Source organism: Ostrinia nubilalis, chromosome 3, assembly GCF_963855985.1.
Source record: "Ostrinia nubilalis chromosome 3, ilOstNubi1.1, whole genome shotgun sequence".
Classification (NCBI taxonomy): Eukaryota; Metazoa; Arthropoda; class Insecta; order Lepidoptera; family Crambidae; genus Ostrinia; species Ostrinia nubilalis.
The window spans coordinates 4,622,147-4,640,773 of NC_087090.1; the positions used below are offsets into that span (position 1 = coordinate 4,622,147).

The 18,627-nt window shown below is 37.1% G+C and overlaps 2 protein-coding genes across 2 annotated transcripts in view; one reads left to right on the forward strand and one right to left on the reverse strand.

The window, feature by feature from the left end:
- Positions 1–488: 488 nt before the first annotated feature.
- LOC135087650 (lactase/phlorizin hydrolase-like) lies at positions 489–15,326 on the forward strand. Its single transcript, XM_063982395.1, is given in 11 exon segments — positions 489–563; positions 640–770; positions 852–1,516; positions 7,007–7,315; positions 7,397–7,635; positions 7,842–8,045; positions 12,337–12,467; positions 12,550–13,214; positions 14,029–14,337; positions 14,645–14,883; positions 15,085–15,326. Coding segments are annotated over 11 exon segments (3,078 nt in total). The 5' UTR covers positions 489–540; the 3' UTR covers positions 15,248–15,326.
- Positions 15,327–15,629: 303 nt separating this feature from the next.
- The window catches only part of LOC135087651 (G-protein coupled receptor 179), a 38,684-nt gene continuing 35,686 nt past the window's right edge, over positions 15,630–18,627 (reverse strand). The window contains exon 11 of the mRNA XM_063982396.1: positions 15,630–18,619. Coding sequence (XP_063838466.1) covers positions 18,464–18,619 — 156 coding nt within the window. The 3' untranslated portion in view covers positions 15,630–18,463. The remainder of the gene's footprint in view (positions 18,620–18,627) is intronic.

The window sequence follows — 18,627 nt, forward strand, 5'->3', positions numbered from 1 at the left end:
ACTTTTCCTTGAAAGTTCATAAAACAAGCAGTATTATTACGAATTTTCCCAGATTTTTCAAGGCAACAGTTTAGTTTTTAGAGGTGTGGGGACGGGACGCCCTACTCGAACAAAAATTGGCACTTCAAACTTTAATAATTTGCAAACAGATCCCTAAATGGAAAAATAGTATTACAAATCCTTTTCACTTAGGACACATCTCGTCACTCTGTCTGTAGACTGAAAAGATATTTACCTACTATTATTGTGTCTTATTTACTTGATTTTAATAATAAAATTAAATCACTTACCTTTTTTAGTAAAATAAAATCTGCTCATAGCGTGATGCGATGACACTTAGTACGGCTTGGAACGCACGCTAATTTATCAAACATCTCATCGGCTCTTTGAGATCAAACTAGCAACAACATATCTAAAAAAAGACTAAAGCTAAGATGATAAGAATGATAAGATTAAGTTTAGGTTTAACAAGACTATAAAACAATCCTATTGATGGATTAGCGCTATTTGTCGAAGCACTGAAGAAGATTGCTGGTACAAATGTCTAGCAAATTAATTTTTTTGTAAGAAGTTTGCAAAACTATTAATAAGATAATATATTGAATTGAATATTTACAGACGCGTGTTATTGTTTAACAGGTTCCTAGCACTTATTTATGCCCATAGCAATGCTGTAAGTGTTCGCCAGAATGTACGAAAATTCCCCAATGGCTTCGCTTTCGGCGCAGCTACGGCTTCATATCAAGTTGAAGGCGCGTGGAACGAAGATGGTGAGTTACGTTATTATTTTGCTATTTTAGGTACTGCTATTAGGTACTTACTTTGTTAATATGCATTTATTATTGTAACAGGAAAGTCAGAAAATATCTGGGACTACTTAACTCATTCGCAACCAAATCCCGTAAAAGATGGGTCTTCAGGAGATGTAGCAGCGAATTCTTATCACCTGTACAAAAGGGACGTGGAGATGATGAAGGAATTGGGCCTTCAGTTTTATAGATTCTCCCTTTCGTGGTCTCGGCTCTTACCAACTGGGTTCCCAGACGTCATCAATCCAGCGGGCGTGGATTACTATAACAATTTAATAGACGAGATGCTGAAATACAATATTCAGCCGATGATAACGTTGTATCACTGGGACTTGCCGCAGAAGCTCCAGGAGATGGGTGGATGGACTAACTCGCATATTGTCGATTGGTTCGGTGATTACGCGCAGGTGGCGTTCAAACTTTTTGGCGATAGAGTTAAAAGCTGGATTACTATCAATGAACCCCACTCAATTTGTTACTACGGCTATTCTATAGGACATTTTGCACCTAGAATCGATTCTTCAGGAGTATCAGAGTATATGTGCACTAAATATTTATTGTTAGCTCACGCAAGAGCTTACCATATTTATGATCAAGAATTTAGACCTTCCTAGAATGGCAATATCTTTATAGCATTAAGTGGGCAATGGTATCAATCTGAAACGGACGAATACCACGATGCCGCTGAAGACTATATTCAATTTACGGTATGCACCTTTTAAGTTATTTTTAACCGACTTCAAAAAATGAGAAGGTTCTCAATTCGAGTGTATGTTTTTTTGTATGAACTACATTTAGTCCCAAATAATTACTTACTTTTTTCCGTCTCGAGACACCGTGCGAGTCGGACGCGCGCAGGCTCTTAAATAATAGTAAAAATTTTACTCAAAATTTAGTTACCCAAATAAGTGTCTTATTCCATACGAAATAATACCCAAAGTTGTGTACCCAGTGTCAAGTGGACGGAGAAGTGCATCCGCTATCGCTTACCTGTTCGCTCAAGCCAGCGCACGCAACTATAGCAATTACGCCATCGTATTACGGTGCATTCTAGACATGAGTGTTTTGCGTTCACCAAATATGCGAAGCGACTCGCCACAACCAGATCTTTCTTTACGCGATCACGATAATGACTCGCAAATTGCATACGGCAAGCGTAAACAACCAGAATCAGAGTGTAGTGCAGAAATCTCTAAACTACGCCAGGAAATGATGTCTTTTCTTAAAGATTTCAGTGTTGCTCAGACTACAAACATGAATAAAATGAAAGAAGAAATCATGTCTCAACTTAAAGATCAACTCAGTGGATTACAAATAACCTCAAACAAAATAATTGCGGAACAAAACCAATTAAAATCGGAGCTGAAAAGTTTTAAGAAAACAACGGAAGGAGATATTCAGGCCCTTCAGGATTCCTTGAACTATCACTCAGGAAGACAAGATGAAAATGTCCAGAAAATTCAGTCAATTGCATCCGAAGTAACCAAAGTTAACAACATCGGGGAAGATATCCGTCAGTTACGTAACAAAGTCAATGATCTGCAATTTGAGTTAAATACCCACCAGCAAAGAGAAAGATTGGCAAACTTGGAAATTACCGGCTTACCGCAGAAGACTAACGAAGACTTGAGAGATTATCTACTGAAAATCAGCAACATCGCAAAGTGTCAGTTGGCCCTGGAAGACATCATCTCGATTAATCGTGTGGAACCCCGCTCTAAACTACTGGATAAACCCAAAGTAATAGTGGCTAAATTGAGGTCTACCTTAATTCGTGACAGCATCATCTCTGGTATCCGTAGAAATCGCGGTTTGACAACAGTTGACATCGGATTGCCTGGTGAGCCTAGACAAATATATGTCAATGAACATCTGACACCACTCAATAAGATGTTATTTGGCAAAGCCAGGGAAGCAACGAAGAAGAATGGTTACCGTTATGTATGGGTCAAATATGGGAAGATTTTTACCAGGAAAGATGACACCCACCCGCCTGTTCACATTAGAACAATTGAAGATATCAGCAAGATCAAGTGACTTAGACAAAACAAGTGAATTGGTGCTGGAAATAGTATCCTTTATATTATGTGTAAAGTGTATGGTTTTGTATCGCCAAAATTGTATCAACTTTTACATAACCTACTTATATTTCTTATTTAACATATTATTTTGTCCAATAGTGTATTCACATCATAGCTATGCGGATGTAGTCACAGTTAATTACTTGAATTACTGCGTTTGCCACTTACTAATAACTATGAGCAGTCTATTGACATGTTTTTTATCATATCACAAATACCATAATGTCTTTCAAAAGCATATTTACGTTAGATTGTACCGTATTAATCTGTTATTACACGACATATTGCATAAAATTTTACAAATAGGAACCTATAATGAGTTGTATGTTTGCGTAGCCCGTCATATTTTATCGTGTAGCCGACTATTTTCAATATTTAAAACGTGTATGTACTGCATTGCGACCTTGCCGCGGGACATCCGCCTTTATTTGTATGTGAGTATAAGCGTTAAGGGTAAGAAGCAACTACTTTATTTTTCTTTGATACTTGATACTCAATTGGTAAATGCAACTACATGTATTAGACATCAAAACTTCATATAAATTCGATTCTACAAAACTTAATATTTTTTATCAAAACGTCCGTGGTCTTAGGTCAAAATGTTTACAACTATACAATAACATACTTATAAATGACTACGACATATTAATATTCACGGAGACCTGGTTGCAGAGCGACATATTTGACTCTGAATTGTGCGACGATAGATATGAGGTTTTTCGTCGCGACCGCGACTTATGTATTAGCGGTAAAAACACAGGTGGTGGAATTATGATTTGCATTCGGCGTACATTATGTGCATACCTACGTACCGAGTGGTCCTGTGACACGGCCGAACTTATGTGTGTGTCTGTACCGGGCCGCGCGCTCAAGTTACATAGTAACTTACACATAATATTAACTTACATACCTCCAAAAATTAATAATTTATCTGAACAGTTAGAAAATATACACAATAACTTATCAGGCATGCTAGACATTTTTCCTAATGATATTTATATACTACTGGGAGACTTTAATTTTTCTCACTTACAATGGAGCGATTCTCATAGTGTAATAAGCAATCAAAGTCCACTAGGAAACCAAAACATTGCTGTTACCTTTGTTGAAAATCTTGGTTACATGGGGCTACAACAATATAATTATGTGAAAAATAGCTTGGGCCGTATCCTTGACCTGTGTTTTAGCAACTTTACATTGAATATCAGCAAGCAGAGTCACTCACTTGTACTAGAGGATCGTTATCATCCTTCATTAATGATCGACATCTTAGACTTAAATATAACACCTCTAACAGATTGTGAGCAAACTCGATATAATTTTAGAAAGGGGGACTATGACGGAATAAAAAAGTTCCTCAACAAGTGCGATTGGTCCGTGTTACTGAAATCGGGATCAATGGACGAATCGTTGAGTTATTTTTACGCTATGTTAAATGAAAGTATTAATTTATTTATACCCACATATGTCAAGAGATCCTCAACAAACTACCCCATATGGTATAGTAAGGCGTTAATTAATATTATCAAAGAAAAAACAAAAGCTCACTTGAAATGGAAAAAATCTAACAATCCGCGGGACTACGACGAGTTTGCCATGCTGAGACGTAGGCAACGGCGAATCTTTAAACAATGTTACAACAAATTCATAATAAATTCGGAAAATAACATAATTAATAACCCCAAATATTTTTGGACTTACATAAAATCAAAAAGAAAAGGGTCGGCATATCCAAATTCCTTTGTTATCAACGGTGCCAAGGTAAAAGACACTCAAAATATTTGTAACGCTTTCAACACATTTTTTGAAAGCGTTTTCACTCAACCTGATACCTCTTCACGCGGTTTGCACGATAATAATAATCATATGGCGGAACTACATTTATCTGATCACATTAGCTCAATAGTCATAAGGGAGGAGACTGTATTGAGATATCTGAAAACTCTTGATAAATCGAAGGGACCCGGCTGTGACGGCATACCTCCAATATACCTGGTCAGCTGCGCGGACAGCCTTGTGTTACCTGTTACATTACTGTTCAATCGTTCTCTTCGTGAATGTGTTTTTCCAACATTATGGAAGCAAGCGCATATAATACCAATATTCAAAAAAGGCTCAAAAACAATAATAAGTAACTACAGACCAATTTCAATACTAAACACACTCAGCAAAATGTTTGAAAAAATTGTCTTATCACATATCTATCCTTTAATTTCCAAACAGATTTCTTCCGCGCAGCACGGATTTTTGCAGTGCCGCTCAACTATATCTAATCTAGCTTGCTTCTCTAATCATGTTTTAGCTCGTATGGAGGGGGGTGGTCAGGTTGACGTGATATATACAGACTATGAAAAGGCGTTTGATCGGGTGGATCATTCCATCCTGCTCTTTAAACTACAGGAGCTAGGTATTCATGGCGACTTACTGCGATGGGTCGAATCCTACCTAAAAAACCGTTCTCAGGCGGTTGTTATAGCTGGCAAGAGATCAGAATATATAACCATCCCGTCGGGAATTCCCCAAGGCTCACATATTGGCCCATTATTTTACAACGCGTATATATATGACGTATATAAATCAATAAGACACTCACAGCATTTACTTTATGCAGATGATAAAAAAATATATCTTTCCATTAAATCTATTGATGACTGTAAACTCCTGCAGGACGATCTCAACCGCTTATACACATACTATGAAAAGAATAGAATAACAGTAAACATACAGAAATGTCAGGTTATAAGCTATACGCGACGCAAAAATACCATTATATATAACTACCACTTCAATAATATCATCATTGAAAGGGCTCACATAGTCCGAGATCTGGGTGTTTGGCTAGACGAAAAGATGTCATTTGTATCTCACATAGATCATATAATAGATAAAGCATTTCGTGGTTTGGGTTTTGTGATCCGCAATTGTAAACCATTTAGGTCTCCTGTCTGTCTTAAAAGCCTATACTTTGCCTACGTAAGAAGTACATTGGAATATGCAAGCCCAATATGGTCTCCGTTCTTTTCTATACACATAACAAGGTTAGAACGTTTACAAAAAAGATTTCTGAAACATCTGAATTATATTACTAAAACGTCAATAAGCGACTACACGGATAATTGCCGAGCGCACAATCTGCTGACCCTGGAGGAGCGGCGCCACGTGCTAGACATGGGGTTGCTGCACGACGTGCTGCGCGCGCGCCTGGACTGCGCTGAGCTGCTGGCGGGCGTGGCGCTGCGCGTGCCCGCGCGCCGCACCCGCCACACCGCGCTGCTGCATGTCCCTCACCATCGCACGGAATACGGTCGCAATGCAGTGCTCACTAGATTGGCTCGCAACTATAATGATTTATTTCAAGCTATCGACCCCTTTATAGGTTCAAAGAGAAAGTTTAAGGAATCTGTCGTGAAGATCTTATTAAATTCCTAACTCCTTTTTTTTTTGTACTTTCTTACCTAACATTTAATGAATAAGTACTGTTATCAAATACACCTCCAATCGCGGGGCTTGTAATGTTGGAATGTTTTCTTTAAGTCGCGTGCTGAATTGTGGCGTTGTTGCGTTATATATATAGTGTGATAATATTGTTTACAATTTAAGCTTAAGTAAATATAAATACTTCAAATTTGAATTCAAACATTTATTTGCATAGAATAGTAATAAAAAATTTATAGTAGTACAACATCTATCTACTGTTAGATATACAGACCTACTGTGATCATTGTATCCGACTCGCATTTAGTTTACTATGTAACTAAGGAAAACCTGTAATTGGCATTACTTGCTATATAATTTAAGCATGGTACTTGTAATTATTTATAAGAATATGCTGTAGATTTTCCTTGAATAAATAAATAAAATAAATAAATAAAAGTATCAATGAATCGCAACAGAGTATAGATATAAGTAGTTAGGATGATAACAGCTCCTGTCCTCATCTATAAACTCCATCCACAACCATACGTTTACGTACCTAATTTTTATCTGAGTACTACTTTTCAATCAGCGCCAATAAAACTAGGTGACTGTGGAGTTGTTGTTTAGGTAGGTACTTATCTTTACTAATTGACCCAAGTTGCTTTCGACTTTAACTGAAATTTTCACTTCTAATTTTAGGTGGGACAATACGCTCACCCGATATTCTCAACCACTGGCGATTGGCCGCCTGTCATGAAGGAGAGAATAGCAGCCAAAAGCGCCGAGCAAGGTTTCTTCAGGTCAAGGCTACCTGCATTCTCGCCTGAGGAAGTGGACTACATCCGAGGGTCTTCTGACTTCTTTGGATTAAATCATTACACAACATATTACGTGTACCGCAATGAATCGAGCACTAATTTTGCAGTACCTTCTTTTGAGGACGATATTGGCGCTGATAGGTATCAATTACAAGAATGGCATACACAAAAAGATGTAAAGTATATTGGGGTTAGTATAATTCTTACCTTATCACAAATAACACACCTAGGTATTAAAAACTAAGTAAACTTTATATTTATTTCATATCAGCATGTACCATGGGGCTTCACCAAGTTATTGGTGAAAATAAAAGAGGACTACAATGACGTTCCAATCCAAATCACGGAAAATGGCTTCTCCACGCTTCCCGGGCTGGAAGACGACACGCGCGTGGCGTATTACTTCGACTACCTGAACGCGTTGCTGGACGCCGTCGAGAGCGGCGTCGACGTGCGGAGCTACGCCGCCTGGAGTCTCCTGGACAACTTCGAGTGGATAGAAGGATATGGGTAAGTGGTGGGCATTTGATGGTAACTAAGTACTCGAGGAGAAATCTTTATACTCTCGGGAACTGGGTTTATTTGAGGCCACACTATTTCACACATTGGGAAATAACCTATCACTTGAAATGTTTGTAAATTATTAATAAATAGGTATTACTCAGGGAACTGATTAACAATGGTTCAGAACAATAAAATATTTTCATTTCTTACAGCATACGTTTCGGGCTGTACGAAGTGGACTTTGAAGACGAGGCGCGCCCGCGCACGCCGCGCAAATCTGCCTTCTTATACAAAGAGATCGTGCGCACGCGCGCGCTCGACCCCAGCTTTGAGCCCGACGCCAGCGCTACCATGACCATTGACGAAGGACATTAAATCCCACCCAAGCAACAAATAAAAATAATAAAATTAATAAAGTTCTCACATTCATTCATTACCTAGCGCTCTAGCCCCGTTAAAACTCGGAAGAAGGACTACGGTTTTGCTACGTACGACTACGACGACTACGACTCTGTTCGCTACGAAGAGTACTTGACCTTTAAAAAATCTTGTCTAATTTATTAATTTTGTAATGTATTGTACTTACGAATGGTCAAAATAATTATCACCCTTGAAGTTAGAAACACAGTAGTCAAAGAATAAATTAACATTATTATTTATTCAACTAGCGGCCGCCCGCGACTTCGTGCGCGTGGATCTCGTTTTACCCCCCCCCCCCCCCCCCCCCTTCATCTATCTTACGCGGTTCAGATTTTTTCATACAAATGTTTTTTCCCGCTAACTCCCGTTCCCGTGAGAATTTTGCAATATCCTGTTGTAACTAAGCTTTAAGTTTACTAAGGTACCTGCATGCCAAATTTCAAGAGTCTATCTTACGCGGTTTAGATTTTTTCATAATAATGTTTTTTCCCGCTAACTCCCGTTCCCGTGGGAATTTTGCAATATCCTGTTGTAACTAAGCTTTAAGTTTACTAAGGTACCTGCATGCCAAATTTCAAGAGTCTATCTTACGCGGTTTAGATTTTTTCATACAAATGTTTTTTCCCACTAACTCCCGTTCCCGTGGGAATTTTGCAATATCCTGTTGTAACTAAGCTTTAAGTTTACTAAGGTACCTGCATGCCAAATTTCAAGCGTCTAACTTAAGCGGTTTAGATTTTTCGTACAAAAGGATTTTCCCGCTAATTCCCGTTCCCGTGGGAATTCCTAAGTATCCTATAACCTGCCCAGGAGTATGAAGAATAATTGTACCAAGTTTCGTTAAATTCCGTCAAGTAGTTTTTGTTTCTATAAGGAACATACAGACAGACAGACAGACAGACAAAAATTTTACTGATTGCATTTTTGGCATCAGTATCGATCACTAATCACCCCCTGATAGTTATTTTGAAAATATATTTCATGTACAGAATTGACCTCTCTACAGATTTATTATAAGTATAGATAGATAAATATTTCATCATCATCATCATTTCAGCCATAGGACGTCCACTGCTGAACATAGGCCTCCCCCAATGCTTTCCATGTTGATCGATTGGTAGCGGCCTGCATCCAGCGCTTCCCTGCTACCTTTACGATGTCGTCGGTCCACCTTGTAGGTGGACGTCCACGACGACGTGGAAGATAAATATTAAGGTGTCATTATTACAATAATAATCAGGGCATCACAACGCCGCTCTCGCCGCGAACATTGAATAAAGCTCAACGTAAGGCTGACCACTGACTTGACCTCACTGCCCCCTGGTCATTGACAGTCATTGTGTTTAAAATAAAGGGAAAGTAATTTATACTAAAAATTTTTTATACGCATATTTTTTCAACTTTATCTGGTATTTATTAGGCAATAAATAATTTATCATACATTTACAAAAAACTTAAAATTACTTAAAAACTAAAAAATATGCATATACCTACGCATTATTATTTTTAAAATTATAGTAAATTCCTCAAGCGATGTATTAGTTTGAAGTGTAGCTTCTTGTACAATAATCTAACAACTTGTTTTTAATCATAATATATTTCCATAACAAATGGTTGTATTTATCGCTTCCCAGGATTTGCGACTTTACAAGTGCTAATATTTAAAAGGTTTCATGTGATCTGAAACATTTTCCCCGATATAAAACGAGTACAAGTCAGCGATCAGCCCTTCATAAACATAAACAAAAATGCACATCACATGTACCTACTAACAAATTGTATAGCTCTACTATGTCTTGTACATTACATAATCTTATGTTGAGATAAAATTACAAAACGTAACAAAATTAAAATACAGGATGTGGTTTTGTAAAATAACGCCCATCTCAGGCCAAAAAATATATAAAAAATACATGGAAAAATCCATGAAATCAGGAAAATGGTATTATTACGAGGGCGAACTATCGGTCAGTCCCCACACTCGCCCAAGGCGACGGTCGCATGTGGTCGGTGGTGTAGCGGAGTACGCGGGGGTGGTGGGGGCTGGTCTTGAAAGGTTTAAGAGACGTTTGAACAAGGTTTTTTACTAATAAAATAATAGTTAAAATTTTATTTATATTTTTCTTGTAATTACTTTCATGTACCACCCTTGAGATATGCCTTGTTTTACAAAACCACACCCTGTAATGATTTGTAAAGAATTCGGTACTAACGCACCAAGTATACAGTGTGAGTCACGTTAAAGTGTACATATGAAAATAGATGAAACTAGACCTATTTTTATCGACAAAAAAGAGGTCAAATTTTTTTTGAGATTTTTTTTTATTTTTTTATAGAATTTTTTTTCTTCCAATTACTTATTGTAAAGAAAACGTAATAACTTTTAAACTAAGCGGTATATCCTGATAAAATAACAACAGTAATAATGCTAAATAACAGGCGATACTAAAAAAATACATAAAATACACAAAAAAGGCCAACAAATAATAAAAAATTATACTTTTTGAAAAAAATTTGCTTTTAAATTCGTGTTTTTTTGGTTATTTGTAAAATTTCTCCAAAAAATGCCCCTATAACCGGTGGTTTTTATTACTTAGTATTATTCTCTATCGTATTACCTTCGTAAAACCAAAAATTGCAAGTCTCTATCCCTATCACAACGTTTGCAATGATCGTTTGAACTAAGCCTCTCCGGGCGCGCCATTCAAAGCTTCGTTAACAACGAAACTGAAAATGGCTCTAGATTTGTAATTTTGATAAAAACAAGTTAGATTTCAAATAAAAACAAAAGATTTCGAAGTAAAATAAGCATTTTAGTTAAAATTAAAATTGTCTCTACCTGTAGCGGAGAATAATGTTGTGGCAGGCCTTTGTTCAAACGATTATAGCAAATGTTGTGACAGGGATAGAGACATGCGATTTTTGGTTTTACAAAGATAATACGATAGAGAATACTACAAAGTAATAAAAACCACCTGTTATAGGGGCATTTTTTGGAGAAATTTATCAAATAACCAAAAAAACACGAATTAAAAAGCAGATTTTTTTCAAAAAGTATCATTTTTTATTATTTGTTGGCATTTTTTGTGTATTTTATGTATTTTTTTAGTATCGCCTGTTATTTAGCTTTATAACTGTTTTTATTTTATCAGGATATACCGCTTAGTTTAAAAGTTATTACGTTTTCTTAACAATAAGTAATTGGAAGAAAAAAAATTCTATAATTTTTTTAAAAAAAATCTCAAAAAATTTTTGACCTCTTTTTTGTCGATAAAAATAGGTCTAGTTTCATCTATTTTCATATGTACACTTTAACGTGACTCACACTGTATTTTACAATACACAGGTGCCTTTGGTGTTGTTAAATTTTTCAGAGCAACTCAGAATCAGTAACTTACTATTACTCGATTTACGTAAAGAACAAAACCTTTTTTTTATTAATTGATTGTTCCTAAAATTAGGAGTACGCGAGGATTTACCTACTCTATTCATAGAAAAAAAAAACGCACACATTCACGATATTACCACTTTATGGCGTGCAAAAATTTGCCGTACCTGTAGCCTATACAAGGTTTTCCCTCCCGCGGTTTTTCTTTGATTTTTTTTCTAAATACCTAGCCAGAAAATATTTTTGATATGATTTGATTCGATTTTAATATTTCAGACGGTCACTTGCATCTGGAAGACCTTGTATGTGCTAAGGGCATCTCCGTGACTGAAAAATCACGTGAAAACTAATGCATCGTCAATAATGTCCTTGACTTTGTTCGACGTTTGTATTTATCTTTACACGATAAAAAAAACTAGGGTTCCTATCGACTATAATAAAACCCTTATAAAATCACATTTGGTAGGTACGCATCTCGTCGACAGACAGACGGATAGAAAGGTTTAAATAAATTCACTATTTATTTGGTTTCATACAATAAGTCCGATCTATATAATGTGATGCAATATCATGTCCAATTCGGAACCCTATAATTATGCACTTGTTTGCATTTTTTTTTTATCTCGACGCATTGAGATCAAACAACCAACAACTGGCTTACTTAAGTAGTTATATCAATACAAAGACCAAAGAAGATAAGAAAGATAAGATCAAGTTGAGATTTAGACTATAAAACATTCCTGTTTGTGAATTAGCGCTATTTGTCGAAGCGCTGAACAATATTGCGGGAAAAATGTTTATTAGCAAACTGTTATTTTTGTAAGAGTGAAACTTTAATTACTAGATTTGTAATAAATTGAATGGAATATTACAAACCTATGTTACCTATTGTTTTACAGATTTCTAGCATTTCTTTATTGCCCTTGCAATGCTGTAAGTTTTCGCCAGAATGTACGAAAATTCCCCGATGGCTTCGCTTTCGGCGCAGCTACGGCTTCATATCAAGTTGAAGGCGCATGGAATGAAGATGGTGAGTTACGTTATTATTTTGCTATTTAAGGTACTGCTATTTAACTTACCTACTCTCTTAATATGCATTATTATTGTAACAGGAAAGTCAGAAAATATCTGGGACCACTTAACTCATTCGCAATCAAATCCCGTAAAAGATGGGTCTTCAGGAGATGTAGCAGCGAATTCTTATCACCTGTACAAAAGGGACGTAGAGATGATGAGGGAATTGGGCCTTCAGTTTTATAGATTCTCCCTTTCGTGGTCTCGGCTCTTACCAACTGGGTTCCCAGACGTCATCAATCAAGCGGGCGTGGATTACTATAACAATTTAATAGACGAGATGCTGAAATACAATATTCAGCCGATGATAACGTTGTATCACTGGGACTTGCCGCAGAAGCTCCAAGAGATGGGTGGATGGACTAACTCGCATATTGTCGATTGGTTCGGTGATTACGCGCAGGTGGCGTTCAAACTTTTTGGCGATAAAGTTAAAAGCTGGATTACTATCAATGAACCCCACTCAATTTGTTACTACGGCTATTCTATAGGATATTTGGCACCTAGAGTGGATTCTTCAGGAGTATCAGATTATATGTGCTCTAAATATTTATTGTTAGCTCACGCAAGAGCTTACCATATTTATGATCAAGAATTCAGACCTTCCCAGAATGGCAATATCTTTATATCATTAAGTGCGCAATGGTATCAATCTGAAACGGACGAATACCACGATGCAGCTGAAGACTACATTCAATTTGAGGTAGTACGAGCCTAAAGTTTTTTTTAATAATTTACGAATAAGTACTTATTACGAACGAAATGAATATTTTACCTTTTTATTTTACTTTTAGTAGAACACTGTATACATATTCGATTTTTTACAGGCCACCAAAATAGGTAAATTTTTGGCATATTTCTCTCAGTGACAAGTTTTCATTTGGTATAGGCGCCGCACACTCCGAAAGCTATTTCACTAAACTTAATCTAGTAATATAACTATATCACTAAACTTGAGCCGTTTTATAACTATATTACTAGTGAGATAGTAATGAATCGCTTTCGTATAACTATGTTACGGTATATAATTATATCCCCAGGGATATAACTATATTACGGCTTTATCTATCTTACTGCGACATCTACATTCACGCTAGCTGTCAGAGCATAGATATATGTATGTAGATGATAACGGCTCGTGTACTCATTTGTAACTCCATCCATCCATAAATCATATTTTATGTCAATTTTATCTGAGTACCACTTTTCAATTTGCAGCAAAAACAACTATAGAAATAACAGGCTGTAGAGGCAGTAGCGGCGTAAGGGGGGGCGGTCCGCCCCGGGTGCCAAGCATCAGGGGGTGACACAAGTCGCGCAGATTAGTACTCACTGACTCATCTGCATGGCAAATCTGCGGTCTATGTCATGATACGGGGGGTGCGATTGTTGATCGCCCCGGGTGCCAACCCATGCTACGCCGCCACTGTGTAGAGGCGATGTGTTCCTACTACGATCTTTACTAATTGGACCAACTTGCTTTCGACTTTGACTGACATTTTCACATCTCATTTCAGATGGGACAATACGCTCACCCGATATTCTCAACCACTGGCGATTGGCCGCACGTCATGAAGGAGAGAATAGCAGCCAAAAGCGCCGAACAAGGTTTCTTCAGGTCAAGGCTACCTGCATTCTCGCCTGAGGAAGTGGACTACATCCGAGGGTCTTCTGACTTCTTTGGATTAAATCATTACACAACATATTACGTGTACCGCAATGAATCGAGCACTAATTTTGCAGTACCTTCTTTTGAGGACGATATTGGCGTTAATAAGTATCAATTACAAGAATGGCATACACATAATGATGTTATGTATGTTGGGGTAAGTATAATTCTAATAAACAACTTACCTACATATCAGTTAACTTTTGCAGGAAAATAATATTTCTAAAACGGTAGTTTTTTAAGGTTGGTTAGTTCACGACCTTAACGTATTTTTTTATCTCGGTATAAAATGTTTATGAATTACATTAACGAGACTTCCAGTTTGATTACCGTATCTACTCTAATAACTACTAATTAATTGGAGATTTGGATTATGTTCAGGATGTCCATAACTTCCTACCTTATCACAAATAACACACCTAGGTATTAAAAACTAAGTAAACTTTATATTTATTTCATATCAGCATGTACCATGGGGCTTCACCAAGTTATTGGTGAAAATTAAAGAGGACTACAATGACGTTCCAATCCAAATCACGGAAAATGGCTTCTCCACGCTTCCCGGGCTGGAAGACGACACGCGCGTGGCGTATTACTTCGACTACCTGAACGCGTTGCTAGACGCCGTCGAGAGCGGCGTCGACGTGCGGAGCTACGCCGCCTGGAGTCTCCTGGACAACTTCGAGTGGATAGAAGGATATGGGTAAGTGGTGGGCATTTGATGGTAACTAAGTACTCGAGGAGAAATCTTTATACTCTCGGGAACTGGGTTTATTTCAGGCCACACAATTTCACACATTGGGGAATAACCTATCACTTGAAATATTTATAAATTATTAATAAATAGTACTCAGTGAACTTATTAACAATGGTTTGAACAATAAAATATTTTCATTTCTTACAGCATACGTTTCGGGCTGTACGAAGTGGACTTTGAAGACGAGGCGCGCCCGCGCACTCCGCGCAAATCTGCTTTCCTGTACAAAGAGATCGTGCGCACGCGCGCGCTCGACCCCAGCTTTAAGCCCGACGCCAGCGCTACCATGACCATTGACGAAGGACATTAGCAATAAGCTACTAACATGCGAATAAAAATAAAATAAATGATACTAAAGTTCTTCTAAATAAATTATATTAAACAAATTATTTAAAAAAGGATTTTTTTAAAGGCCATACCGTAGTCCTGCTGTAGAAGGGCTACGGCGCTACGGTTGTGCTACGAACTACGAGCCGTCTACGACGACTACGACACTGTTAGCTACGAGGCCTACGTGGCCTTAAAAAATCCTGTTTTTATAACTCTTCAAAAGGATGATTAGCCTTAAAGTTCAATGTCACGGATGGCACGGTTTAGTATAGGACATCTTTACACGGCATATTCCGAATAGTTTTGACGTCATAGAAATATCATGAAAGAAATGTCATCTAAGAGGTAGAAAGAAAGAAAAATTAAGAACATTATTATTTATTCAATAAATAATATTGTGTCATTATTACAATAATAATCAGGGCATCACAACGCCGCTCTCGCCGCGAACATTGAATAAAGCTCAACGTAAGGCTGACCACTGACTTGACCTCACTGCCCCCTGGTCATTGACAGTCATTGCGCGTAAAAATAAGGGGAAAAGAAATTATTCTATAAATTGTTTAAAAAACATATAAATATTTTTGAATTTATTGTAAATTCCTACACATTGGTAGAAATGTGGCGTTTTTGTACAATTACCTATAACAGCTTGTTTTTAGTCATATATCCATAACAAGTGGTTGTTATTTATCAAAACTCAGGATTTGCGGATTGATACTTTCATTATGACACAAGTGCCAAATGCACTGGTGGTGGTGATAATTATAAAAGGCCACTTTACGAGCCAGAATATTGAAAAGGTTTCGGTTCATCAGAACTATTTTCCCCATTGAATAACAACATGTGACCGTGTACAAGTCAGCAATCAGCTCTTATAAACCTAAACAAAAATGCACCTCACATGCACTTACAAAATGTTTAGCTCTACTATGTACAAAATCTTAAAACTAACACCCGTTATTAAATAGGGTACAAAACTAATAACAATTTCAACTATCATCGAAGACTAGAGAAAAGGTACACAACAATATTATGTTTAGATAAAATTACAAAACGTAACAAAATGACACTATACGACTGGTAAATAATTCAGTACTAACGCACTGAGTACAAAATATATGAATATGACGGTTTTAAATACAAAATTATTGTTATTTCATGGTAACTGATTTGTCCGGCACGATATCTTTAACTAGTGATAAGAATATGAATCAAGAAACTACAACCATACTTTATAGTCTTTTTGAGTATTAAGATAGATAGCTAATTAGATTCTAAGTTAAGGTATTTTGCAATGATTATAGGGATGAGATACTCGTAGTGGATTTGGTATTTGTAGCACATCAGATACAGCTTGCATTGCTAAATCACCGATGATGTTTATTGCTCTATAAACGCTTCACGATTAGCGACCATTATACGAGTACAGTGTCTCAAAAAAATTTTTCGAGCAGAGCTCAGGTGATAGTGCCTACCTTTGATTATGATCTTACATCTTTTGAATAATTCTCATGCAAAATTCGAATAATCTCTCAAACGTGACAGTAACTTTCTGAAACACCCGGTCTGGTATTTATGCAGTCCTGGGTTAATTTATATGCGACTAAGAACACTCTTAAAGTTCGAATGTTTCAATTGATAACTATTCTGCTAAAGAATAGTCAACATACCGATAAATGGCGTGTATTTATTTATTTGACTACTTAAATGTAGGTATGTATTTGTTGCATTAATAAGCTAAATTCCTAAGCACCTCATTTGAACTTGGGAAAATTTTTACAATATCTGATAACCTTTATCTAGAGAATTTATTGTTGTTTTGACATATTTTTTATAGAAATGATAAACTCATTCTTCAATCTTCGGATAGTAAGTCAGCTGATAACTGAAAAATTTACCCACTGTACTCGTAGAATCGGATCTAGATGATAGGTAGTTCATGTCTTAATTTCGGAAGTTAACGGTTTGCATTGAATTAGATTACTATACCCAAACTCCAAATGACATAGATTTTTGTAATATTAATTGAAAAGAATAATAATATGAATAGCAAGGACTTGTATAATTAGAAGTAACAAGCATAGTTTAGATAATATCGACAGCAACAACAACTTTCAGGATACACTCACCGATATTAAAGATCCTCCTCTTTCTAAGTAGGTACAGGTATAAAATGTTACATCTTCTATGAATAGACAGACATACTTAATAAATAAAATTATTGTACTAATATTTTTACACGTATGATTAGAAATCTTGTTACATAACGAACGCTCCAAATATATTTAAGTATTAAGTATTCTAATCTCCCAATTTTATTAAATAAACAAGTAGATTTTATGCAGCAATGTTTAAAGAGAACAAACTAAAATAATACGAATTTTAAATAACTGCAGTAGTAGTGCATTTAAGTCTTGATAGTTGACAAGGTATACAATAGGACGTCTCTGGATATAGGCTGTTTGCCGAATCTTTCTACAAGAATTATATTGTGAGTGTATGTATTGAAAAGTAAATAGTTTAAGATGAAAATTCTTAGATAACTTGACGATATAGGTACTCGCACTTTAAAGTTGCAGCCAACACTTCTTACCTTCCTAGTCCTATCAACGTCAAGATACACGTTAAAGTTGAGTTTGTTTGCTGCCGTCATAACGCAAAAAGGCACATCTAATAATTTGTACATCTCTCGAATAAATTCAATAAGGATTAATTTATTTTTTTCTTACTATGAATATATTAACGTATTGTGCGCTATTATGATTTGTTTTATTATATTATTCTAAAGGCAGGTATTCATCGCTGTCACACGATATTTGATGTAGGCAGTGTCAAGGGTCCTAAAACGCTGGTCACAACACAATGTTTAGGGAGCATGTCATAGAAAGTGATTTCCAACCCTTTCGTAACAGATTGTGGGAGCAGGTCGAAATAGTTGTGCCCTTTTTCGTTAAGATAGCCGTATAAGTCGCATTTAAATACAAAACGACAACCTACTCTGTCCGCTCGCTCAACTGAGCTCCAGGAACGAGCGGTGATTTCAAATCCGTTACACCGAGTTAGAGTCTCGAGGTTCTCCCGCCGGTGAATTTTCACTAGTGACTTCGCCTCGCACGGGAGACGCACCTCTGTTTCGTTTCCTTTTAACACTGTCAAGTGGATGTAGATGATGGGCCCCCGCGGGCCCCGAGGCTCAGGCCTGCGTGTCGGCGTCGGTGTAGTGCGAGGGCCCCTCGGCCGAGCACACGGAGTCTTCGGGCGTGCGCGACACGTCGCCCGCCTCGCTGGCCTCCACCACGCTGGCGCTGCCGCCGCCCTTGCCTTTGCCGCCTCGCCGCGCCTGCAGCGCCTGAACAC